Consider the following 27,338-nt stretch of genomic DNA (forward strand, 5'->3'; position numbering starts at 1 on the left):
CCCTCAAGCTCCCAGGCCTCTGGTAGAGGACCCGAGCTTGAAGGATAAACTGCCCGCAGGGGCGTGCTGGGTGTTGTTGTTATATATACACACACACACACACACACACACAATAACAGCAGCTGTACAAGTATTAACTGGAAATGAAGAATATAGTGACCAGTGTTGTGCAATCCACATTATGTCTTGTGCAGTGCAAATATGCTTAAAGTGATGAAGTGAAACCAAAGTCCAGAAAGTCCAGTGTGTGTGTAAGAACCATATGTGTGGGTCAGTACTGTGTGGTGGTGTGATTGAGAGACCGTATTGTCTGCGGGAAGAAGCTCCTCCTCAGTCTCTCTGTGTTGGTCTTCAGGGAGCGGAATCGCTTTCCTGACCTCAACAGAGAGAACAGTCTGTTGTTGGGATGGCTGAGGTCCTTCACGATCTTCCTGGCCTTGGTCCAGCACCGCCTGCTGTAGATTGAGTGCAGATCAGGGAGCTCGGAGCGGATGGTGCGCTCAGCTGATCGCACAACCCTCTGTAGAGCTCGTCTGTCCTGCATGGTGCTGTTCCCGAACCAGGTTAAGATGTTTCCCGCCAGGATGCTCTCTATGGTGCAGGAGTAAAAGTTCCTGAGCACCTTGGAGGGCAGTTGGAAGTCTCTCAAGCGTCTGAGGTGGTAGAGACGCTGTCGGGCCTTTTTCACCACGGTGTTGATGTGACAGGACCATGACAGGTCCTGTGTGATGTGAACTCCGAGGTATTTGAAGCTGTCCACTCTCTCCACTGGGCACTCGTTGATGACGGGGGTCTGGTAGTTCCTCTCCTGCTTAGTGCTGAAGTCCACTATCAGCTCCTTTGTCTTACTGACGTTTAGAAGGAGGTTGTTCCTCTGGCACCAGTTCTCCAGATTCCTAATCTCCTTCAGGTAGGCCGTCTCGTTGTTATCAGAGATCAGGCCCACCACGACGGTGTCGTCAGCAAACTTGATGATGGTGGTGGAGCTGGTAGTGGCCACACAGTCATATGTGTACAAAGAGTACAGCAGGGGGCTCAGAACACACCCCTGGGGTCTCCAGTGCTGAGAGTGGTGGAGGCTGAGACATGTCATCAGAATCAGAATCAGAATCAGAATCAGAATACTTTATTGATCCCTGGGGGAAATTATTTTTTGTTACAGTGCTCCATTTTAAACCAAAATTAAGACAAGACAGACAATACGCTAACTAAGAATAGTACAATATATACATATATATACATACATACATACATAAGTCACTTATAAATAAATATTTGGAAAAGAAACATGTGTAGCTGTAGCAGCAAACAGTGTGTTAAGTGGATGCGTTGTACAGGGAGATGGCCACAGGCAGGAATGATTTCCTGTGTGGTTCAGTGGTGCTTTTCGGTAATCTCAGTCTCTCACTGAACGAGCTCCTGTGACTGACCAGCATGTCATGGAGTGGGTGGGAGGTGTTATCCAACATTGTCTTTATCTTGGACAGCATCCGCCTCTCCGACACCACCTTGAGGGAGTCCAGCTCCATCCCCACAACATTGCTGGCCTTACGGATTAGTTTATTAAGTCTGTTGGCATCTGCGACCCTCAGCCTGCTCCCCCAGCATGCAACAGCATAGAGGATCGCACTGGCCACCACAGACTCATAGAAAATCCTCAGCATTTTCTGGCAGATGTTGAAGGACCTCAGTCGCCTCAAAAAATAGAGACGACTCTGGCCCTTCCTGTAAAGTGCTGTGGTGTTTTTAGCCCAGTCCAGTTTATTGTCAATGTGTACTCCAAGGTATTTATAGTCCTCCACAATGTCAACACTGACCCCCTGGATTGAAACAGGGGTCAAGTGTTTCCTGGTCTTCCTGAAGTCCACGATCAGTTCCTTGGTCTTTGCCACGTTGAGCTGCAGATGATTCTGCTCACACCACGTGACAAAGGAGTCGACCACAGCCCAGTACTCTGTCTCATCATCCCTGCTGATGCATCCAACCACCGCAGAGTCATCAGAAAACTTCTGAAGATGGAGGTCTCTGTGCAGTGGCTGAAGTCTGTGGTGTAGAGGGTGAAGATGTCCGCCCATCCTTACTGCCTGTGGTCTGCCAGTTAGGAAGTTGGAGATCCACAGACACATAGATGAGCTGAGTCCCAGATGCTCCAGCTTGGTGGTGAGTGTGGAGGGAATTATGGTGTTAAATGCAGAGCTGTAGTCTATGAAGAGCATTTTAACATAATTCCCCCTTCTAGTGTCCAAGTGAGTGAGTGATGTGTGGAGGACATGAGAGATGGCATCGTCTGTGGAACGATTTGGACGGTAAGCGAACTGTAGTGGGTCCAGTGTGTCTGGTAGTGAAGAAATGATGAAGTCTCTGACCAGGCGTTCAAAGCACTTCATCACTACTGAGGTGAGGGCTACAGGGCGATAGTCATTGAGAGAAGCAGGGTGGGGTTTCTTCGGGACAGGGACAATGATGGACTCTTTGAAGCATGTGGGGATCACCGACTGAGATAAAGAGATGTTGAATATCTCAGTGAACACAGGAGCTAGCTGGTATGCGCAGTCTCTTAGGATACGACCTGGGATGCCGTCTGGTCCTGCTGCTTTCCTGGTGTTCACTCTCTTGAAGGCTCTCCTTACTTCATGCTCGGAGATGACGAGCACGTTTCCGGTGCTGGCAGTATCTTCCTGTCTGCAGCCGTTAGCGCCGCTAGCACTAGCATTGTTGGAGACCTTAGCTGCAGCCTCGAAGCGAGCATAGAAAGTGTTCAGCTCGTCTGCCAGAGTCACGGCCGCGTTCGTCATACCGGTTGTTGGTGCTTTATAGTCCGTTATTGTCCTTAGTCCCCGCCACAGGCTCCTAGAGTCACTCTGTTGGAGTTGTGACTCTAGTTTCCTCCCGTAGCGCTGCTTCGCCTCTTTCACCGCCCTCCGCACGTTATATGACGCAGCTTTGTACGGGTCCATGTCCCCCGTCATGAGTCCCGTGTTGTAGGCAGCGGTGCGGGATCTCAGAGCGTCGCGGATGGTTTTATCCACCCACGGCTTCTGGTTGGGAAACGTTGTGATAGTCTTTGTCTCCACGGTATCATCCGCTAGTTTCCCGATGAATCCCACAACTGCTTCCGTAAACACGTTGACATCATCATCGGAGCTGTTTCATGCCCCAGTCTGCGTCATCGAGTGCGTCCTGTAACGCGGCCACCGATTGATCCGTCCAGCGCGCGACCTTCCTCTGAACCGGAACTTCCTGTTTCAGCATTTGTTTGTATTTTGGCATGAGGAAGATGGCGGCGTGATCAGATTTGCCAAACGGAGGGCGGGATTGTGCCTTGTAGCCGTCCTTGACCGTAGTGTAGCAGTGGTCCAGTGTCCTTTCACCTCTGGTGGGGCAGGTGATGTGTTGATAAAAGTTCGGCGCTGCGCGTTTGAGGTTGGCGCTATTAAAGTCCCCCGTCACAATAAGCGCAGCGTCCCGGTGTTGTGTCTGGTGCTGTGTGAGTGCCTCGTGCAGCTCGCATAAGGCGGTGACCGTGTCCGCTTGTGGTGGAATATAAACGGCACTTACAATGACCGATGTAAATTCCCGAGGTAGATAAAAAGGACGACACATGATGGACAGTAGTTCCAGATTTGGTGTGCAGGAGCGTGTGAGAGGAACAACGTTCGCACTGTTGCACCAGTTGTTGTTCACCATTAAACACACGCCGCCTCCCCTTGACTTCCCCGAGTCCCGTGTCCTGTCCATGCGGTGAACCGAGAAGAACTCGGCCGGCTGGATGGCGTGGTCCGGCACCGCTGGGTTCAGCCATGTCTCGGTGAAGCAGAGGAGATTGCAGTCCCGAATGTCTCTCTGGAACTTTATCCTGGCCCTGAGGTCGTCAAGCTTGTTCTCCAGTGACTGGACGCTGGCGAGCAGGATGCTAGGCAGAGGTGTGCGGTGTGCACGAGCTCTCAGCCTGTTCCTGACGCTGGCTCGCTTCCCTCTAGGCCGCCGCCGCCGCTTCCCTTTGTTCTCCCTCAAGATCTCACTCGGCCAGCTCGGATCCGGAGTTAAAAACTTCGAATTGTGAGTACATTGTAAACCAATAGAAACAAGAGTGTCACTGTCATACCTAATGTACCCAATGGTGATGATTTTGCCAATTTAGAAACGCTGAAAACTAACTTAAAAAACAAAGACAAAGAAAAAGTGGTCGGAGCAGTCGTGACGGCAGCCGACCTCACCGGCGCCATCTTTAGTTTTTAAGAAGTTTCCTTTCTCACTGTCTGAAGGAAACGGTTTCCAAGGCCTAATCCGTGGATCGACTTCCTTCGAGGCGTGGACGTCTATCAGCAGAGAATGTACCTTCACCTATCAGCAGAGAATGTCCCTTAGTCTGTAACACAGTCAAATATATTCTCAAGCAATATTCAAGCATGCCATTCAGCGTGTTAGTACGAGCTCGGGAGCAGCTTGGGAGAACAAGAAAACAGAGACTGCTTTAGATTGTCTTCCCAAATTGACTCAACTTTATTCACAAGTACAACAGTTTATATAGAGGGTAAAATTCATGAGACAGCAGATTATCAGTTTAAACCAGTACAGACCAAGATAAGGGAGCGTCTTCCTGCCCTTGGGTGAAGAAGCATCCTTTGTGTAGTTTATTAGTTCAGCTACAATTGTGATTATCTCAGCGACATATTTTCAAGGCACAAAACAAAGAGTTCTTACATTAGTGAAATCTGAAACAAACCATTTGGCCTCAACAGGCGTCTCCTAAAAGATTAAGAAACTAATGTAGCTGAGGGAGTGATCTCTGTGGTATTTCAACCTTGTACCAGCCTGTGATTCTCACACATCAATTCTTGGGTCAAAGAGAAAAATAACTAAAACAAAGGGGCCTTATTGAATGACAGAGTTTTCCTGTATAATGTCACTATAAAACAATATCCAGTAAATGCTCCCATGGTACTAAAATACCTAACAGTTCCCCTCTTTTATTATTTTTAAAAATAATAACTCAAATAGAAAGGAAAAATCACAAATGTAATAACATAATATAAAAAGCAAATCATAAAATGTAATAGTTCACAACCTAATGTTCAATATACACATCAGGAACATCATTGGTAACATCTGGCACATCCTCAGGATCAATTTGTGCTAATTGCAAATACATTGAAGTAGCTGTACTATTAGCTATATGGGTTATCATTGAGAATGTGGCTTGCAGAAATGTGAACAGGGTTGCAGTTTATAATACGAAATAGTAAATAAAAATCCTAAGGTTAATGCAGTAGATATGATTAATAACCTAAATATATAAAAAAGACAGTTCTTTAGTCGTCTTCTGGCCTGGTCCCAGGTTCGAGAGACACCGTATAAGCGTCGTGTGATGACAATGGGCATTTCATTTTCTCCATTATCAGGATGAAACGAGTCTATCTTTATCAGGTTAGACATTGTGTGGTACTTTCGGCTTTCTGTTCCTGTTGGATGTTCGAGTACCTTGCTGTGGCTCTTTCAGGCATTGTGTGTTAATCAGTGATTGTGTGTGTGTAGGTGGATTGGATCCGGGCGCTGGCTCGCCTGAGTCGTCATCTACTTGATCCGACGCCTTAGGTGGTTTGGTGGGGCTGGTCTTAACCCTGCTGGCATGAATCCACTGAGGTTGTCCGTCTGTTAGGATGCTGGTTCTCGTCACTGCAAGTACAGTCTGGGGGCTGGAACACGCGGCCTCCCCGAGTGCCCTTGGTTTTAGCGACTTTACCAACACCGCATCTCCTGGTTTCCACGGATGGGTTGGATCTATGGAAGGGAGAGGCTGAGAGAGACAAACTTTCTGATAGTTATTATTCAGTGTTTCTACCAGGTTATGAACATAGTCAGACAATGCAGTGTCTATGTCCCCTTCCAATAGCGGTGCCCCTCTGGAGGCTGACCATGGTGTTGGAAACGGTCTTCCCATGATTATTTCAAATGGAGATAATTTGGTTGCTGCGGATGGAGTCATTCTAATCTCGCAGAGGATTTGAGGAAGTAGTTTGATCCAGGTCATTCCTGTTTCTATCATTGCTTTAGTCAGGCGATTTTTTATGGTCCTATTCATTCTTTCTACAACTCCTGAACTCTGAGGGTGGTATGGCACATGATATTTCCAGTCTATTGCTAGAGTTTTAGCACACTTTTGAATTACTTCTGATGTAAATGAAGGTCCTCTATCACTGTTAATTTGGTGAGGTATTCCAAATCTGGGTATTATTTCATTGCACAACTTTTGACAGACTACTTCTGCAGTTTCTTTTGATGTTGGGTAAGCTTCTACCCATTTACTAAATTGGTCCACTATTACCAGTAAGTACTTGATGCTTCCTTGTGCTGGCATGTGTGTAAAATCAATTTGTAATGTATGAAATGGGAAATCTGGTTGTGGTAAATGCTGATGTTTTGCTTTTGAGCTACCTACATTAGTTCGTGCACATGTTAGACAGGTTGCTAATATGCGTTTTACTGCGTGTGATGTTTTCTCGATTACAAATCTTGATTTTATTGCTCCTATTACCCCTCTTTGTCCGACATGACTCACATCGTGAAAATGGCGGACAAGGATTGGCAGTAGTGAAGATGGGAGGGCAATCAAACCCTCAAGGTTTTTGTATAAGCCGTCTCTGTTATCTAAGGTACAATCATTACTTTCCCAGTAAGTGTAATCTAAGGCAGAGGCCTGCTCTTGTATGAATTTTAGGTCAACATTTGCTTCTAAATAGTCTGGGAGTGTGACAAGTGGCAGCTGTAAAGGCAAAGATAATACTTCCTTTCTGGGTGGTTGCTGTGAGGCAGCAGCTGCTTTCGCGGTTACGTCTGCAAGAGCATTTCCCACTGCTTCGTCTGTGTCAGCCGTGCTGTGCCCCTTCGTTTTAACAACTGCAATTGCCGATGGCAGCTGTATAGCCTGCAAAAGTCTTTGAACAAGGTCAGAATTAGCGATCGATTTTCCATCAGCAGATCTAAATCCTCTTTGTCTCCACAATGTGCCAAAGTCATGCACCATACCGAATGCATAACGGCTATCAGTGTAAATTGTTACCCGCTTATCCACATGGAGCTCACAGGCGCGTATTAAAGCCATGAGCTCTGCTTTTTGTGCTGAGTGAAATGGTAATGAGTGAGCCTCTAGTATGATGTCAGGCAATGTCACCACCGAATAGCCACAAAGAAATAAGTTGTCATTTGGTTTTGAACAGGACCCGTCCACATAAACAATGACTGAGTCTGGGATTGGTGTCTGTTCTAAGTCTGGGCGTGGTGCTGTGGATTCCTGTATACGTGTCATGCAGTCATGATCGTCAGGGTCGTCTGAACCATCCTGTTGGTCAGAGGAACACAGCATACGAATGAGTAAGTGTGCTGGCGAATTGGGTGTGCTGTTTGCTTTTATAGTGAGATTTGCTGTTTAAGTCAGTCTAGCTTCATAACCTGAGCGACGTTGTGCGGTCATGTGTTGTGTAGTTATGTTTGCTAGAATGGTCGTGACCTGGTGATTGGTGTGTAGAATAGTGTCATGTGAGAGTGTGAGCTTCTCGCAGTCCCTTATCATGATAGAGCAAGCTGCTACTGCTCTCAGGCAGGCCGGCATCCCCTGAACTACTGCTGGCAGCACCTTTGAGTAGAAGGCTACTGGACGGTAGCCACAGCCATGCTCTTGGGCCAATACACCTGCACAGGTTGTGCCGTTCTCTGTGACGTACAGATGGAACGGTAAGTGGTAGTCAGGCAGACCCAAACAAGGGGCGGAGGTCAGCGCTCCCTGTAATGCATTGAAAGAGGCAGTCATTTCTGTGGACCACAGTATTCGAGGAGGCTTGTCTTTTTTGCAGCATTCACGCAGAATGTGGTCATGAAAAGAACAGTCTGGTATCCACTGTCTGCAATAGTTCACCATGCCTAGGAAAGACAGCATTTCCTTCTGTGTAGTGGGCTTAGGGACAGAGGTCACAGCTTTGACCCTGTCTGTAGTCATGGAACGTTGTCCGTGAGACAGTGTAAATCCCAAATATTGAACAGAAGCCTGACAGTACTGCATTTTCTTTGCTGATGCTTTGTGGCCAGTCTGTTGGAGGTGCTGGAGTAGCATGTGTGTAGCAGTTTGACATAGTTTTTCACTTTCAGCACAGAGGAGGAGATCATCTACATACTGGATCAGAGTACAGCCCTCTGGAGGAATGAAGCCGTCCAGGGTAGCACGTACCACCATTGAGAAAGCCGCAGGGCTGTCTACCATGCCTTGGGGTAAGCGAGTCCATGTGTACTGCTTATCTCTATGTGTAAAAGCAAATATCGGCTGTGTGTCCTCATGCACAGGTACTGAGAAAAAGGCGGAGCACAAATCCACCACAGTAAAATGTGTAGCTGTTGCTGGAATACCTGTCAGTATGCTGGGAACATCTGGGACAAGAGGTGGCAGAGGCATAATGACTGCATTAATTTGCCTTAAGTCTTGTGTGAAACGCCATACGCCAGGTTTGTTAGGCTTTGGCACAGGATTGACAGGAGTGTTATATGGAGATACTGTGGGCTTTATTACTCCAGCTGTCAATAAATCTCCTATGATGATGTCTAAGGCTGCGGCTTTTTCAGCGGAAATGGGATATTGCTTGACATATACTGGCTTGTTGTGTTTCAGCTGAGCATGATAAGGTGTACAGTCAATAAATCCTACATCATTCTCACCTCTTGACCATAATGTCATGTTTTGATATTCAGCTGGCAATGTGACAGCAGAGATAGTACAGTGTATGGGGTAGGTTAGATCTATGTGTCGACATGGTTCAGTAATGTCATAGCCTATGTCTGAGTTATGTGACAAAACCACTGTTTGGCCTTCACTGGTGTGAGCAGTTATCATGTTGTTGAACAGTGTGAGAGAAACAAATATGTGGCTTCCAGGCATGGGGCTACCTGGTAACGGTGTTTGCACATGTTTTTGACACAGAGTGTGACGTGGGATACCAGTCAGATGGATATTGAGTTCATTCTCCGCTGAGGCGTCCAGCTGACACAGAGGCTGTTCCTTCTCCATGGTGTCGGTGCATAGGGCAGAGAAAACATAGCTGTTATCAGTATCTGCAAACATTTCACCCTTTGTGTTAAATGAAATACACAAGTTCATTTTTGCCATTAAATCTCTGCCTAATAAATTGACAGGCGAGTTTGGAATAATTATGAATGGATGACATGTAATTTGGTCTGGTTTTGGGCCCCAGCGTGTTTTTAGAGAATGAGTTTTGGGGCATTGCACTAGAGTTCCGTTTATTCCCATGGTGTTGATGCACACAGAGGAAACAGGCCCACTATAGAATTTTCCAGACAGTGAACTTTTAGTGGCTCCACTGTCAACTAAAAAAGAATAAGTCTTTTCACCTATCTCTATATCTAACGTGGGCAAGCTTTCTGTGTTACGGGACAATTGCAAATGCAGCATCGTGTGTAGTGCTTCACACTGTCCCTCATCATCACCTGGGCCTCCCTATGGTTGGTCCAGTCTTTCGTTATCATATGGATGGGGATTAAAATGTGGATTATAAGGTTGCTGCCTAAGTGCAAAGGGGCCGTTTCTTTGATGTGATTCCTGTCTGCGTTGCCAGTTACCTTGTCTGTAAGAGCTCTGCTGACGCCTAGTGGCAGGAGCTGGTCCTGTGTTTTGTGGTTGAGACCTACGTGCTGCTGATTTGCATTCCCTCCTCCAGTGTCCTATTTTTCCACAGTAAAAACATACGTCTCCACTCCTATCTCTCCTTCTGAAATCTCCCTGCTGCGCTTGTTGAGGGGGCGGGGCCCCTGCATACATCATTTTTTTCACTTTCCTCTGAGCCTTCAACATCAAAATTCAACATCATCTTAACACTTTTAGCCTTCGTGCTGTTGGGGAAAAGATCTGCACCAGCTTTTGTTTTGACAAGTGTGATAAAGTTCTTTATTTTCATGTCATAGAGATTATCAGTGGCAGTCAGCTTCAATAGTTGTGAACATTCTGGATGAATATTGTTTAAGAATGTTGTTATGAAAATCTGATCATTTCCTCCTTCAGGCATGCATGCCTCATTAGTCCAGCAGTGTGTGAAACATTTCATAAAAACTAGAATGGATTCATCTGGCTTTTGCTTACACATGGTTACTGCATTTAAATCAATTTTATCTCTAGACATTGTGAGCAGAAATTTCTTTAGATTTTGAAAAAAGGCTGTGATTTTGTCATCGTTTATCCACAAAAACGAGGTGGTGTTGGCTGCTTGGTCATTTTTAGGGTCTAGTTCCTCTACTTCTTCAATAAGCTGAGATTCAGTCACACCTGGGATTCGTTGACATAATATATATCTATAGTCAGGCCCACCCAAGTGGTGGTATCTGGTACTTCTCTGTAATGCAGAAACAAAGGCTGTAGGATTTTGTAGAGGATCGGGAAGTTCTTTAATGGTTGCTGCTAACTCTGAAATTTTAGGGGGTTGAATGCAACACATGTCCCCTATTATCATGAACGGGAGGGAGGTGCTGACGTCATTAAATTGTGATCCCTGCTTTTCTTTATAACGGGTGTTTTTGTGGGGGGCCTCTTGAGTTTTTTCCTCTTTTCTCTGCTTTAAGTAGTTCCTTATTAAATTTCTGGTGTTAGTTATTGCTTTTGGCACAGTTAAACCATTCGCTACTCTAGTGTGGCGCTGAACATGATTATCTATGACGGAAACTGCTTGCTGCAGTTCAGCTTCCGTACGTTCAGTTAAAGGATCTTTCATGATTTCCTCACACTCTGCCATTAACTGTTTTGTTTGCTTTTTATGTTCCTGTAACTCTCTTTCTCGTTCAGTGTATTCTCGTTCCTGTCTTTGATCTAGGTTAAACCAGTCATCTTCTTCTGATTTAGGTGTCATTTCAGTGCCTTCCTCACTCTTTTGGGATTCTGCTGTTATATCAGGATATACGCGCTGATGACGTGCAGCAGCTATTAATTCTGTCTTTTCATCATAAGGCGGCGGAGCCGTAGGTTGAACGGATGGGCATATAAGGCTAGTTTTTTCTGCAGTGGATTTACTAGAGCCTACACTGGCTTGATTTAAAGCATTTACGTCTGGCTCGGGTCCCTTTTTCCATAGCGGTAGCATGCGATTGATCACATCACGACATTCTATCATATATTTTTTACAGGACTTTTTAATCAGCCTACTTTCCTTATCACAAATAGTATTTAACATTTCTACTGACCTGTTTTCTGGCGATAATCGTTCGGGATAGGGCTCCGGAAATACACTAGGATGCATTAAAGTTATAGTTCTTAAGTTCGAGACGAAATCAGTCACGTAAGCACTTCCGCATGTTCTGGATACGTAATCATGGAAGTCTTCATTGATTCGCGAGCGTGGGTTAAACGTAACCGGAAGTGGGAGTCGTACTGAGCCGCTATTTGTGATTTTATATTTTATTTTTTTCGGTTTTACAGTTAATTTTGATTTTTTATCGGACCCGTCTAAGGTCTTTGAATTATTCTGACCCATGGTCAGTGATTTCCAGAGGGGTTTAGACGCTTTGAAGGATTTAAGTTAGTTTTTATTTTTGCTGTGGCACACCTGAGGTTACTTGATTTTTTTGCTAGCAATTTTATCTTTTTAGTGAGCAACTTCTCACTTTTTAACGAGCAACTTCTCGTTTTATGACCCCAGGCAACTTCCTGTGTCCTTTCTGCTGGTGAGCAACTTCTTAGTTTATGACAGCAGGCAACTTCCTGTGTCCTTTCTGCTTTTATTTACAAAACAACAGGCAACTTCCTGTGTTTCTATGTGGGCCACTAACGAAGGCTCCTCAGCGTATCCCACTTGTTACTATGTGGGCCACTGAAGAAGGCCTCGTCAGCGTATCCCGTTTCTATGTGGATCACTGAGAAAGGCATAACACAGTCTTATAAAATAAAAGACGAGTGCCTACCTTCGTCAGGATCCCACTTCTGACACCAAAATTGAAGGAAACGGTTTCCAAGGCCTAATCCGTGGATCGACTTCCTTCGAGGCGTGGACGTCTATCAGCAGAGAATGTCCCTTAGTCTGTAACACAGTCAAATATATTCTCAAGTAATATTCAAGCATGCCATTCAGCGTGTTAGTACGAGCTCGGGAGCAGCTTGGGAGAACAAGAAAACAGAGACTGCTTCAGATTGTCTTCCCAAATTGACTCAACTTTATTCACAAGTACAACAGTTTATATAGAGGGTAAAATTCATGAGACAGCAGATTATCAGTTTAAACCAGTACAGACCAAGATAAGGGAGCGTCTTCCTGCCCTTGGGTGAAGAAGCATCCTTTGTGTAGTTTATTAGTTCAGCTACAATTGTGATTATCTCAGCGACATATTTTCAAGGCACAAAACAAAGAGTTCTTACATTAGTGAAATCTGAAACAAACCATTTGGCCTCAACAGGCGTCTCCTAAAAGATTAAGAAACTAATGTAGCTGAGGGAGTGATCTCTGTGGTATTTCAACCTTGTACCAGCCTGTGATTCTCACACATCAATTCTTGGGTCAAAGAGAAAAATAACTAAAACAAAGGGGCCTTATTGAATGACAGAGTTTTCCTGTATAATGTCACTATAAAACAATATCCAGTAAATGCTCCCATGGTACTAAAATACCTAACACTGTCCCTCTCCCCTTCTGTTTTTCTTTTCCTTCCTCTTTCTCTCTCCTCCTTCTCTTTCCTATCCCTCACTCATGTCTGTCCCGTCTGTAACAACTGAAAATAAAATAAATAATAAAAACAAAGGTCGATCAAATGGACCAATACGGCAATGCCACGATGATCCATTTGGCCAAATAAATCCATTGGGTCTCCTTGTTGGTCTTCAGACAACAATTCTGACGGCTAAAGAACCAAATGGGACAGGCAAAAAAAAAAAAAGCACTGTGTGTGTCTCTGTGTAGGTGACTTCCTGCCAGTCATAAAAGTAATCTCCTCTCTCAAGCTACACCAAATTCCTTTACAAAACATACAAAACAGAGTTAACATTTTACAAACACTGAGACCCCCACTCTACAGATAAGGTGGAGAGTCTCCTGCAAACCTACTTCTAAGTTATGACAATTATGAGCTTTTATTAAAGGTATAAGCATCAGAAATCCCCAACTGTAGTGTTGGAGCTATTTGCTCTTATTTTTTTTCTTATTTTGAAATTAGTTAAAGTTTGTTGTTAGTTTACTTATATTTTGGGATTTATTTACAAGTTTATTTGTTGGTTAATATTTTGTTTCAATGTTTGTTTGATGTTACTTTGTTAAATTAGTCAGAAAGAGCTGTGGGGCCATTTTTGTTTCTATAAATAAAGAGACTGGTATAGGACCAGCTTGCACTGGGGTGGGCCTGTGGTTTTTTACCAGAGCAGGAGAAGCAGCAGGAAGTAACAAAAAATGGATCTTGTTATTGCCAAACTGGATAAATAAACCATAAAAACGCAACTTTCAAGTTTGGACAGTGGACTTCTTTTGCCTGCATACGAAATATTATCTCAGTGCAGCAGTGGCTTGTGGACTTTTAATTGTGGGATGTTTGGTTTGTCAAACAAAAGGAATTGCCGCTACATGTGTTAATTACATAAATAAGATGTAATTTTCTCTGTAGCACTTCATGGATTTAAGCAGCACACCTTAGTTGTTCACACAAAGCATAAAGGTAAAAAACAATATATGCAGTGTTATCTTCATTTTAGATGTCACAAAGTATTTGAGGCTCCCAGTGTTTTCTTTTGCGTGGAAACCGGCTCCAAATGGCTCTTTGGGTGTTAAAGGTTGCTGACCCCTGGTTTAGTGTTTTCGCGATCGCGTCGCGCATGAGGATATCACCAGGTAAACTCGCGACATTTTTAAACATTGACAGAGTGTGTTTGAGATAACTTCACAAGTGTCACAGATGACACATTTAAATAAATGAAGATGAATGCATCTTTAGTTTACCCGCGGTCCCTGAATCCATCACTCAACTCAGAACAAGGAAGCAGAGAGGAGCAGACACGGAGAGGAATATTCGGTGCAACGGAGGGGAATAAATCTGAGTTTATTCCGGACAAGATGACTTAATTTGGACTAAAATGTTCGTGATCGCAGTTCTGGTCCTTGTGGGGACAGGACTGACGGTAAACAGCGGTGAGTTTTAGTGTTTTTACACTTGTTCGTGTGACGGGCTCAAATCGGAAGTAAAATGTGGCGTCGTTTAAAAATTGAGTTGAACTTGTTAAGTTGTTATGCATTTATTTTCAGCTAAGCCTACTTTTAGGTATGTTTGTTTAAATGTTGAGGTTATTCATTAGTTTCAGTCTTACTTCCGGTTTAATGTTGCAAATTATGTGTCAGAGAGAAGGTTTAGGAAGTTGATACCGGATGTTTTTAAAATGGCGCTTAACCCTGATCACAGCTCTCTGCAGGGTTAAAGAGATCTGTGCAGAGGACAGCACCGTGCTCTGTCCTCATTAAATGACAAACAGATCACATCTGTGCTGCTGAGGAGCTCTCACTGCTTCTCAGGAGCTCTCTGTGTTTCTCTGTTTCCCCCTCATGTTTCAGGAATATTCTACACTTCTCTGTTTTAATGAACAAAGGCAAGTTACAGTTAAGAAACACAAGCAGAAAGGTGATCAAAATTAAGCATCTGTCCTCCCTCCCAGCCTGGACTCCATTTACAAATACAGGGACAAGATTTATTTCTGACCTGCACAGTTTGAAAGAAGCAAGAACAGAAAAATAGTTCAGTTGCAAACTGTGACAGAAATAACACAGCTGATTATTTACTGCTGCTCACTGATTGTTCATGACTGAAATAGCAAAGGGCCAGAGCTTCTGATCCATGGATCTGCAAACATACCTGCCCAGTAAAAACATCAGAGCTCATCCATCCTGCTCCTGTGTTTTCCCTCCTGTGTGACTTTCAGACACTCACTCCCTCTATTACATCTACACGGCGCTCTCCAAACCTGTCGGCCTCCCGGGCATCCACCAGTTCACAGCCATGGGTTTGGTGGACGACAGGATGATCGACTACTTTGACAGCGAGCATCAGACAAAGGTTCCCAGACAGGAGTGGATGAGAGAGCGTTTACCTGCTGATTACTGGGAAAGAGGCACACAGTCCCGCAAGAGCAAGCAGCAGTGGTTCAAGGTCAACATCAACATCCTGATGGAGCGAATGAGACAGAATGACTCAGGTCAGACCCTCGAAAGCTGAAGGACCTGCATGACATCAACAAAATAACATTTTAATTGAAAAATGCTTCCATTTGAGATCAGGTTCCTCAGGTCAGGAACAAATTTTTCCTGCTTCCTCATCTTGTCTCCTCTGAATCTTCATTTCCTTGTCCTTTGTTTGTTCTTCCTTTATTTCACCCTCCTGCTTCCAGACCTCCACGTTCTTCAGTGGATTGTGGGCTGTGAGGGTCAGACGCAGCCTGACGGCACGCTCAGGTTTGTCCGAGGCGTGGACATGTACAACTATGATGGAAACGACTTCCTGTCCTTCGATGGTAAATATGGAGTCTGGTTCGCTCCGATTCAGGAGGCAGAACTAACCAAGAGGAAGTGGGACAGCGTCCAGGTGCTGAAAGAGTACACCAAGGGATACCTGGAGAACGAGTGCATCGATTGGCTGAGCAAGTTCTTGGATTATGGACAACAGCAGCTCAAACAGAAATGTATGTATGACATTAAAAAACGTTTTTAAATTAATTCTGGTGTGTGGGACAGTAAACGTGGAAACCTTCACCATCAGGTCTCTTATCCCCGATCACTCTGCTTCCTCTCACCGATTCAGGATAAAGCAGCCAACATAATAAAACAGGCCATTTCAGGAAAAATAACTCAATTTATACACTTGGATTTACAAACTTTGAACCAATTCCAGTATAAGGAAATTATTATTTTAATAGTCATAAATTATATTATTGATTATAGGATAAAATGGAGCACATTGATAAAAATGAACATTAAATGTAGAATAACTGTTATGTTGCAGTGACTGTGTGATGTCCTGATCAGGGTTTTAATAGTTTTGCAATTTTCATTAGTTTTTATTTTGATTTAGTTTTGACTTCAGATTTTCAATTTTATATCAGTTTTAATTCGTTTTTACCAATTGTTTGCTAGTTTAGTTTTTATTTTTTTGAAAATCCTTAGTTTCAGTTTAGTTTTGATTAGTTTCAGTTTAGTTTTAGTCGTGTTTGCAATAATTAAGTGCAACAAAATCCCAGTTTCATCACATCAGTCACGCTCTTCTGCTCATCCTTGGGTATGTTGCTATTCCAGCTACCATACCCTGCACCCTGCACAGGTCGCCTGTCTGTCGCAGGGCTAACACGCAGAGACAGACAACTCACATTCCCACCTATGGGTTCTTTAAATAAATAAATAAAGGCAGATGAACAACCACTGATACCAGGCAACTATAAAATGTATATCTTGGCCCCAATGAGACTATTAACTCTTGCAGCACCGGGTGTTCGTAACTTTGGTTCAAGTGAACTGATAAACTTTTTGAAGGCAACTGACTCACACAGTTGTGTAGATGTCCCCGTCCTGTTGTCTCGGGATGCATCACGCTGCCTTGCCTGGGGTTAGCGTCTGTTTCTGGGGATGAGGGTTGAGTGTGCTCCCTTCTCAAGCTAAGCTAGGTTAGCCTTCTTGTGTGAGCTTTTCAAGTGCACTTTAAGGTTTGTGGGAATTTTCCCTTTAGAAATGTCCCTCATAATTTGTCTCTTTCCACTACAAGACACTTGCTTTATCCAAAACACATCATATTCAAAGTAATCCCAAATTGGACTCTGGCGCTTTCTCCCGACTTTTCCTGACGTGATTCTGCGCGTGGACGGAGCAGCGACACAGACTCGACTAACGTGCTGCCACCTGCTGGCATAATGAGACACAGCAAGAAAAAACTCTGGAAACGAAACTTCATTTTCACCCTCGACTCTTGTATGACACACACACATCAATGGAAACATTTTTGCTATAAATTCAGTTAATTTTAGTTAGTTTTGTGAACACTCATTATAGTTTTAGTTAGTTTTCCTTTTTTGTTTTTATTTCCCTTAACGAAAATGTTTTTTCACTTCTAGTTTTCGTTATTTCGTTAGTTTTCATTAACGATAATAACCTTGGTCCTGATATTCAGAGCATTGACTGAATGAGGCACAAATGAATTCTTAAAGCTTCCAAACTCACAGTGTGGAGCTCCGTGTCTGCTGTCAGAAGTCAAAGTCAGCTTTATTGTCAATTCTGCCACATGTACAGGACATGCAGAGAATAGAAACTTCGTTACTCTCAATCCCTAGATAAAATAGAAAATGAACATTTAAATATAAGAGTGATTAAAAATGCAAGTAAAATAATTAAAAAGTAAAAATTTAAATAAATAAATACAATACAATTTTACATATAACAAGAAAGCTATACAATATACAATATAAAGGGTAAATGACATTGAGTGTAAACCAGGCAGAGTAGTGCAAATAGGCAAATAGTGCAAATGGATATTTAGTAGTGTACGGTATGAGATAGTGTAACACAAAGTCTTATGAGGTAATGGCAGTCCAATGCTCCACAAAGTGACTGGTAACTGGTGCAGGCCAGTGAGTGAGTCAGAGAGTGTGTGTGTGTGAGTGTGTGTGACAGAGTTCAGTGAGACCGTGGAGGAGAGAGGGGAGAGGGGGCAGAATCGGGAGGGAGTTAAGCTTCCTGACAGCCTGATGGATGAAGCTGTCCTTCAGCCTGCTAGTCCTGGCCTGGAGACTCCGCAGTCTCCTCCCCGACGGCAGCAGAAGGTCACAGTTCATGTTGGATCAACTCCTCCTTGCTTGCTGTAACACACACTGTTCATAAAGGCATTGAGGACAATGATCAGCTTGCTGGTTGCACCACTTTTAGTAACCTTAATTTTCCTGCCATTGACAGATTTCCACATCATGCTGTTGGGCCATCTGACTGAACTTTCTAGAACAGAAAAACAGACCAACATCTAAAACTGTTATCAGTGTTAATACTGAGGTACTTGTCAGACTGAACTTTGACCTTGGATGCTCACAGGACTGTGATGGTCACCATCTTTGGATCAAACCAGTTTCTTTACATTTAAATATTTGTGATTGCATCATCTCACAGACTGTTGTATTTCAGAATGATAAATCCTCCTGATTTCAGTTGGTCCAAGTCAGACTGACACAGGTTGTGGCCCATCATGTGACCTGTGCAGTTGTCTTTCGATGAAAAATTGTTCACTTGGAGGCTGAAGGTGCTGCATGCTCGACCTCTGGGTGACACTGCACTGTTGGTCACTGCAACTACTTGGACTTGATCTCAGACAAAAAAAATGCAACTCAATTCCCAACCAGTGTGTCTTTGCGGCCTCTCTGAGGTTAACATATTTTTTGCTGTAGTGTGGCTTTTAGCAGCTACAGCATATAAGACATTCAATTTTATACACTTCTTTAATATTTCAGAGATAAACCACATTCATATAATCACGTATCAAATGTGGTGACACAGTTTTCCATTTCCTGCTTCCAGCTCCACCTGATGTGTACATGTTTGCAAAGAAGGCCAAAGTGGAGACAAACCTCATCCTGACCTGCCTCGCCACAGGCTTCTACCTCAAAGACATCGTCATGAGGATCAGAAGGAACGGACGTGTTCTGACTGCAGACGACGGCCTGACGAGCTCAGGAGTTCTTCCAAATAACGATGAGACCTTCCAGAGACGAGACCATGTGGAGATTTTGAAGTCTGACCCGTCAAGGTTCAGCTGTGAAGTCGTTCATGAGGCGACTGGTGTGAATGTTGCAAAGACTTGGAGTAAGAAACTTTATTTATTGCCTCTGTTGTTGATCATAACTCTGTTTCTTCAGTCAGAGCCTGGAGCTCCTCTGTGTCCAGAAGATCTGCATCATTCTGTCCTGATCACAGTCCTGAGGTCAGATCCATGTCAGTCCATCTAGAACTAAGCTAGCATGTCACATGTAGCCCAGCTCTGCAGCCCTGAAGAAGCAGAGCAGCGATCTCCTCCAGAGCATCACTGAATAGTTCCAGATATGAACAGTTTCAGTGCCGTCCCCTCTCACTGACCTCCTGTTGCTGCTCCACATCACTGCTGTCAGATCACTGACTCCATCATGACTGTGGCTTCAAATCTACATCTCAGTAACAAACAGCAGCAAATAACTGACAGTGACCTCAACCTGAAGCTTGTGTCTGTGTTTCAGACGTCAATGACCTTCCACCGGAACCTGGATGTGGACCTCCGATCGCTGGTGCAGTGGGAGGAGCCTTGGCTCTGGTTGCTCTTGTTGCTGTAGCTGTGGGTCTGATCTTGTATCTTAGTAAGTCCAGTGTGCTGTTGTGTGTAATTATTGTTGAGTGGAGCTAAAATGTTTGTCTTTGTATCCTGTAAAAATGAAACTGTCCTGGTCTCAGACAGTGATGACATGGAGCTCTGTTACTGATCATCACATTTGAAACACATGAAGAAAATCATTGAAATGAATGTAAGAAATGTTGAATATCAGCTGCTCCAGTCTGTCAGCCTTCAAACACTTCACTTAGTATTCTATTAGGACTCCATGAGGGGGTCAAAGGTCACAGTCATGTGACATGATGTCAGACTTTCCTGTCTGCAGCTTCTGATCCAATAACTTTGAGCCCTCTGGGACATAAATGTAGTTTTTCTGTGCAGGACAGAAATGATTGATGTTTGCTGATAGTGTGCAGCTCGTTTCCTCCACCGTCTCCACTCAGACACATCTGCATGTAGAATAAACCACTGAGTTCATCCATCATCACTGACAGTCTGTGTTACGTCTGTTTACAGGACGCAGACGTGGAGCCAACGACAACAAAGGTAACATCTTTATTTTTCTCTTATGAAGTTTGATGTCTGCACGTGTGTGTGTGTGTGTGTGTGTGTGTGTGTGTGTGTGTGTGTGTGTGTGTGTGTCTGTCTAGCTATCTTTGTGAGGACTGAAATCTGCATTCTACTATACTTGTGAGGACACACAAACCGGTCCTCACAAGTTTGAAGGCTTTTTTGAGGCTCAAAATGTGGTTTTAGTGTCAGGGTTACAATTAGGTTATGGCCAGGGGCTAGGGAAACCATTATGTCAATGAAGGTCCTCACTAAGATAGCTGAATGGGGTTGTGTGTGTGCAGGCAACAGCAGTGTTAAGTTTGTTACTCTTGTTACACCCCGGCCTAGGCAACCGGAGTATAACACAGGAAAAATAAAAATAAAGAAAAAAAAACAGAAAAAACTACTACGGTGCTCCACAACAATCCCAAAACGAAAGTATCGACAAATCTATTTACAACAAACTATTTATTTACAACAAAACACCAAACTATTTACAACACGGGGGAGATCGCGACCATGACAAACTGACACACAGGGCTTAAATACATAGAGGGAGCAATCAGGAAATGGACAACAAGAGGGAAACACAGCTGGGGCAACTCAGAACTGACGAGACAGGGAAACGTAAACTGAACACACTAAGATAACACAGACTTTCAAAGTAAAACAGGAAACACATAACAGTCACGCCAAAAACAACACACTGACAACACCGAAAACGTAACACTCTGCAACAATTCATATAGAAAAGATTGTACAAGATGAGCTGTGACATTTTGTGTGTATGTGTGTGTTTAGGCAGCAGCAACCCAACCCGTGGAGCCAACGACAACAAAGGTAACATCTTTATTTTTCTCTTATGAACTTTGATGCTCAGAGACTCGAGTCAGTCTGAGTCGATCCATTAACATGTTTAATCTGACAGTAACAGGACAGCAGCTGTCTGTCAGTTTGGTCCCTGCAGGATCACAGACAGTCTGTGACTCAGGTCCCTTCAGAGAGCTCTGCTCTCATGTTGGTCCCTGTGGTCAGTGTAGGTCAGCAGTTCATGTAACGAGCGCATGTTTAACCTGTGGGAGAACACAAACCCACAGAGAGGCTCCAGCTGAGTTTGAACCCACAACCTTCCTGCTCAGTGAAACCACCACAGCACCTGCTCACATCCCAAATACTGCATCTACTGCTTCCATACTGGAGGAACTGCTCCTGACACTTCCTGTGAAACACTGCCAACTAGTGGTGAAGTTTGAAATAAAGTGTAGTGAGGTCTTTAAGAGCGACTCCTTTAAATGAGCAGCACAGCAGATCTTTGGTTCCTGCTCTCTCCTCTGTTTGTGCAGCTCAGTCTGCTGCTGCTGAGCTCCTTCCTTTACAACAGCTGGGCTCCACACAGCCAGCTGTGAGCTTTGGCTCCACCCTGCAGTGGTTCACACCTCAGCCCGACAGGTGAAACATGGCTGCTGTCAGGTGTGTGCAGAGGACAGAGGTTCCTCTCTGTGACAGCTGCTCAGTTTCACTTTATGAAACAAACAGAAGAAAAACTCAGACGTACTTTTGACTTTCAGTTTCTCTGTGGAGTCACTGCTCTTTAACTTAACTCTGTTAAAATCAACAGATCAAAAGAATCAAACATGAAGCACTGACTGAATAAATGTCATTTGGTCTTTTGTGTGTGTTTACAGGTTTACCTCTGGCTGTTTACACCACTACACCAGGTAAACACTTTATTTTTCTGCTCTGGTTTTTGGTAAACGTTATCTTTTAATTTAAGTTTTAACACATAAGCTCTTATTATTTGATGTGGTAATAATATTTATACAGCAGCAGATGCTGAAAACCTTAACCTCCTAGGACCTGCGTCCACATATGTGGACATCACATTTTGGGTTATTTAGACCAAAATACCCAATTTTGCTCTACATGGGCCTGATATCCACTGACAAGGACATTATGCTGCTACTGTTCTATCAAAATTTTAAATGAATATCCTCATATGTGGCTCTCATTTTTCTTAAAAACAAAAATAAGGTAAAAAAAAATCTGGTAATTCTTTGTTTTTACATTCATCGGGTCCCAATGTGCCCAAATATCAAAGAGAAATTAAAAATGCTGCTGTGGGTTCGGGTCTTAGGAGACTAAAGCTGATTTTAACCTGCAGTTCATAAATAAAAGAATAAACAGAAACAGATCAGCTTCATATGTTTCCTCACATGTGGAGCAGTTTGTCCTTAAATAACCTGTGTGTGTGTGAGAGATTACCTTTTTTGTGGGGAACAAAAAGGTTTTTAGGATAGTCGAGTCATTTCCTTCAGTCTTTGTGAGATGTTCAGGAACACTGGGGAATTACCAAGTTAATATTAATGACTACAAATATAACCTAGTGTATACTCTTCCACTCTTAACTACATGACAGCACCATAACCATTTGGAAACAGATCAATAAGCAACAATCACTACATCACATCAGTGTGTGGCTAAAGTTTGCTGTTTTGCTTCATTCAGCTCAAAATATATGTCATCTTTACAGGAAGTGTGGCAGCACCTACAGCAAAGGACGAGCTTTAACATTTTGTGTGTCTATTTATAGGATGTGATGCTGACGATGATGAGGAGGCTGATGAAGACAAACCTCTCAGAGGCAGCAACAGTAAGTCTTTCTCAGCTAACGTGTTGTATCAATGTGTAATATTTTTGTGTGTAAAGTCACATAATTTTGTACTCTGGTTTGACTGATTTTAAACTCATGTTGCAGCTGAATACTTTGTTTTTTTACCCTTCGCAGAGCACATTGACCAAGACACTGACTCTGGTAAGTACTTCTGGTTTATGCACTTCACAGATTCACAGTTTGTTAATGTCACGGTAGCTCAGGAGGTAGAGCAGGTCATCTACTGAGTGGAAGGTTGGTGGTTGAATCCCTTGCTCCCTCTAGTCTGCATGCCAATATCCTTGAGATACTAACCCCAAGTTGTGTTAGTGAGCACTTTTTTTTTTTTTTAAGAGAGCACTCAAGTCATAGAAAGTGTTTGTGTGAATGTAGCATATTAAGTGCTTTGAGGTTTTTTTAATGTATTTAAAAGGGACAGTGCAGTTTAACATATTCCAAGTAAAAAACATGAAACTGATGCACATAAGTTTATAGCTATTGCTAATCTCAACCATTGTCCCTTGTTGGGCTTACAATCACAATACATACTTTTTACAATAAAACATACATTTTCATAGAACCAAAATACATCATAAATAAAATTAATAGACAGTAAATTACATGAGTGTTACAAACTGTGAGATTACAGGACAGCTTATGAGGATTTAAGGTACACAGGTGTGATCATTGTAATGGGGTGACAGTAGTTGATTCTTTGTTAATAAGGCCTTGATGAGTTTTGGGACAAATTGAGTGAATTGCAGTACACAAATTATCACTAACATCACATGAGTTTGTGGCTTAAGTTTGGTGTTTTGCTTCATTCAGCTCAAACTGTTTGTCGCCTTTACAGGAAGTGTAGCAGCACATACAGAAAACGATGAACGTTAACATTTTGTGTGTGTGTGTGTGTTTCTAGGAGGGGAGACTGACTATGATGAGGAGGATGATGAAGACAAACCTCGCAGAGGCAGCAACAGTAAGTCTTTCTCAGCTAACGTGTTGTATCAATGTGTAATATTTTTGTGTGTAAAGTCACATAATTTTGTACTCTGGTTTGACTGATTTTAAACTCATGTTGCAGCTGAATATTGTGCTTTTTTTCCTTTCACAGTGTCCATTGACCAAGACAGTGATTACGATAGCTCTGACTCTGGTGTCTGTGACTGATCTCTCGTAAGCATCTCGGATGTGCTTTACAGATTCACAATGAGTTAATTTAGGATATTAGAAAGTTGACATATGGAGAGGGATGCACCAGCCCGATATTGGTCTTGTAAAGCTGGATCAATAAGTTGTTACATTAATGAACGTGATGATTATGACATTTGGAATTATTGTACTAACTAGAAAGTGAAAACTTCAGAAGAAATTTTAAGTGTGCCTATGCTACTGCCAATGAGTGTAGTTTGCCATTCAAACGGCTACAGAGAGCAAAACTCAGCAGAGCAGCCATTCTCCACCATGAACTACGGTAAAAACAAACACCGCTCGCGCCTCACAGATGACAGCTTACAGTTTTGTGTAAAGATGAGGTGACTTCGTACAGCCCCGATTTGCAGACGCTGTGCGCAGAGGTTCATAAGCAGAAGTCCCGTTGTACCACGGCAGACCCAACAATGTTTGCATGAACACGCTTTGTAGCATTACTTTATGGACCACTTTTCACACATGGTTGCTGTACCCACACAGCCGGCTGTAGCTTTTCATCTCACAGCCCGACACATACAAAAAAACGTGATCCAGTTTAAGAAACTACAGGAAACCAAATGAAGTTTAAAACTTTTAGAGTAAATCATAAATCTGAAAACATGTTTGTATCGATATTTGAAACATTGTCACTGGTTTATGCACCTGTGAGAATAAAATAAGAGACACAAACTTCAGCCTGTTGTAGTTTCATACAGATTGGACACAAAGCAGACGCTAAAGTCTGCATCTGATAAAGTGGGCGGAGCCTCTGCAGGAAACATCTCCAGACAGGTGGAAGAAAATGTTGTAGAGTGTGACGTCTGTTAATGCATATAATGTTTTTATGTAGGAGAAATGCAATTAAAATATCATCATATTTAGAAGTGAATAAAATGGTTGCATACTAAACAAAGCATAAATGTAATGTGAAGGTTGGTGCTTTAACCCTTTCACTGTAAGTTGGCTTAACGAATCAGACCTTTACAAACAGCGAGACCTCAGGCGCTCATGAGAATTAAATGATTTTAGATACTCTGGTGTGATCAGTGTAATGTTGGCGTAGAAAAATCTACTGATTAATCTTCTTTTTTTATTATGGCTTTTATGAGTTTTCGGCCAAATTGAGTGAACTTCTAGATCATAGGTGTCAAACTCTGGCCCGCAGCCTAATTACATTTGGCCCACAAAGCCATACCAAATGACTATCAGAGCTGGCCTGCTGGTATTATACAGCTAATATATATATTGTTTAATATTAAGCTTTGCTTGTTCCATATTCAGTTTTTCAGCAAAACGTGTTTGAGTCCATAAGAAAAGATTCATTCTTATATCTGGAGGAATAAATATATTTCAATAAATATTAACGTTAGCCCGCGACTTTGTTCCAGTTTTGAATTTTGGCCCACTGTGTATCTGAGTTTGACACCCCTGATCTAGATGATTACAAAAGCTAAAGTCTGTCTGTGTAAATACATTTAATGTTTTATTGCGCCTTAAATATTCATTTGCAGTGAAACTTTGTTTGAAAATAGAGAAACTTTTTCTGTGGGAACTTTAGGGCAGAAATCTGGAAAATGTTGTTTCAGTATTTTCTTGCATTTACATGTAAGCTCTTAATTTGAAAAGGTCTGTTTCCAAGGTAATTTCTACTTTTATTCAGCACGAGCTAGGATTACTTTATTGGATAAGATGCTTTAATTATATTCTAGATTTTAAGTGTGAACTTTACAGTAAAAGGTTCAGTCCACATAATGAAACTGTCTGTGGATGAATGAGTGAAATATTTGCTGTAAGACTCAAATTCATCTTGTAATCCTGAAATGTCTTCCATTGTGTGGGCGTTTACTGCTAATAATAATGGATTGTAAAGCATCGTATATGTGAAGATTGTGTAGAAAGATTCTTTCAGAGTTTGTGTTCTTTCTTTAAAAAAAGTTATTCTGTTTACTCTTTTTTCCCCATTTAAAAATAAAAATTTCACTTGTTTGTTTCTATTTTTGCTGTAATAAAAAATATAAGAATAAGAAAGTGTAAGACTTTTAATTCATTTGAAATCCTGATGCTTAACATTGTCCACCCCAGCTGTGAAACTCAGAAACCAGTCTTACTTGTTATCATCTATCGTCCACCTGGACCTTACACAGAGTTTCTGTCTGATTTCTCAGACTTTATATCTAATTTAGTTCTGAGCTCAGATAAAATAATTATTGTGGGTGATTTTAACATCCATGTAGATGCTAAAAATGACAGCCTCAACATGGCATTTAATCTGTTATTAGACTCAATTGGCTTCTCTCAAAATGTAAAAGAACCCACCCACCACTTTAATCACACTCTAGATCTTGTTTTAACATATGGCATAGAAACGGAACATTTAACAGTGTTTCCTGAAAACCCTCTCCTGTCTGATCATTTCCTGATAACATTTACATTTACAATAATTGATTACACAGCGGTGGAGAGTAGACTTTATCAAAGTAGATGTCTTTCTGAAAGTGCTATAACTAAGTTTAAGAATATAACTCACCTCTCCACCTCTCTGGGAACATCTCAGGCCATCCAAAGTTTGGAGGCCTATCTCCCCTCACCTTAAATTTTTTTTTCTTTTTAAGTGCCCTTTCTCACGGTCCTCCTTCCTGTCTGTTTTTCTTTTCCTGCATCTTTCTTCCTTTCCTATCACCAGCCATGTCTGTCCCGTCTGTGACAACTAACAGATCATCTGCAGAGGAATGGTTTATTTGAAGAGTTTCAGTCAAGTTTCAGAGCACAGCACAGAAACAGCTTTAGTGAAGGTTACAAATGATCTTCTTATGGCCTCTGACAGTTCAATTTAATTGTATTTATATAGCGCCAAATCACAACAACAGTCGCCTCAAGGCGCTTCATAGATACAGAGAAACCCAACAATCATATGACCCCCTATGAGCAGCACTTTGGCGACAGTGGGAAGGAAAAACTCCCTTTTAACAGGAAGAAACCTCCGGCAGAACCAGGCTCAGGGAGGGGCGGGGCCATCTGCTGCGACCGGTTGGGGTGAGAGAAGGAAGGCAGGATAAAGACATGCTGTGGAAGAGAGACAGAGGTTAATAACAGATATGATTCAATGCAGAGAGGTCTGTTAATACATAGTGAGTGAGAAAGGTGACTGGAAAGGAAAAACTCAATGCATCATGGGAATCCCCCGGCAGCCTACGTCTATTGCAGCATAACTAAGGGAGGATTCAGGGTCACCTGGTCCAGCCCTAACTATATGCTTTAGCAAAAAGGAAAGTTTGAAGCCTAATCTTGAAAGTAGAGATAGTGTCTGTCTCCTGAATCCAAACTGGAAGCTGGTTCCACAGAAGAGGGGCCTGAAAACTGAAGGCTCTGCCTCCCATTCTACTTTTAAATACTCTAGGAACAACAAGTAGGCCTGCAGTGCGAGAGCGAAGTGCTCTAATAGGGTGATATGGTACTACAAGGTCATTAAGATAAGATGGGGCCTGATTATTTAAGACCTTGTATGTGAGGAGCAGGATTTTGAATTCTGGATTTAACAGGAAGCCAAAACAGGAGAAACCTGCTCTCTTTCTAGTCCCTGTCAGGACTCATGCTGCAGCATTTTGGATCA

The 27,338-nt window shown here is 42.7% G+C and overlaps 1 protein-coding gene across 1 annotated transcript in view; it reads left to right on the plus strand.

The window, feature by feature from the left end:
* LOC146609104 (uncharacterized) overlaps positions 1 to 25,683 on the plus strand; it is a 51,131-nt gene extending 25,448 nt beyond the window's left edge. The window contains exons 10-16 of the mRNA XM_085346942.1: positions 19,852 to 19,881; positions 20,689 to 20,727; positions 21,573 to 21,605; positions 22,478 to 22,537; positions 22,673 to 22,699; positions 23,457 to 23,516; positions 23,652 to 25,683. Of these exons, the coding sequence (XP_085203068.1) occupies positions 19,852 to 19,881; positions 20,689 to 20,727; positions 21,573 to 21,605; positions 22,478 to 22,537; positions 22,673 to 22,699; positions 23,457 to 23,516; positions 23,652 to 23,707 (305 nt within the window). The 3' untranslated portion in view covers positions 23,708 to 25,683. The remainder of the gene's footprint in view (positions 1 to 19,851; positions 19,882 to 20,688; positions 20,728 to 21,572; positions 21,606 to 22,477; positions 22,538 to 22,672; positions 22,700 to 23,456; positions 23,517 to 23,651) is intronic.
* Positions 25,684 to 27,338: the final 1,655 nt, after the last annotated feature.

The sequence above is a fragment of the Diplotaxodon limnothrissa genome, linkage group LG22 (assembly GCF_057381915.1).
Source record: "Diplotaxodon limnothrissa isolate DT_005_m linkage group LG22, D_limnothrissa_male_GT1.1, whole genome shotgun sequence".
In the NCBI taxonomy this organism is placed as follows: Eukaryota; Metazoa; Chordata; class Actinopteri; order Cichliformes; family Cichlidae; genus Diplotaxodon; species Diplotaxodon limnothrissa.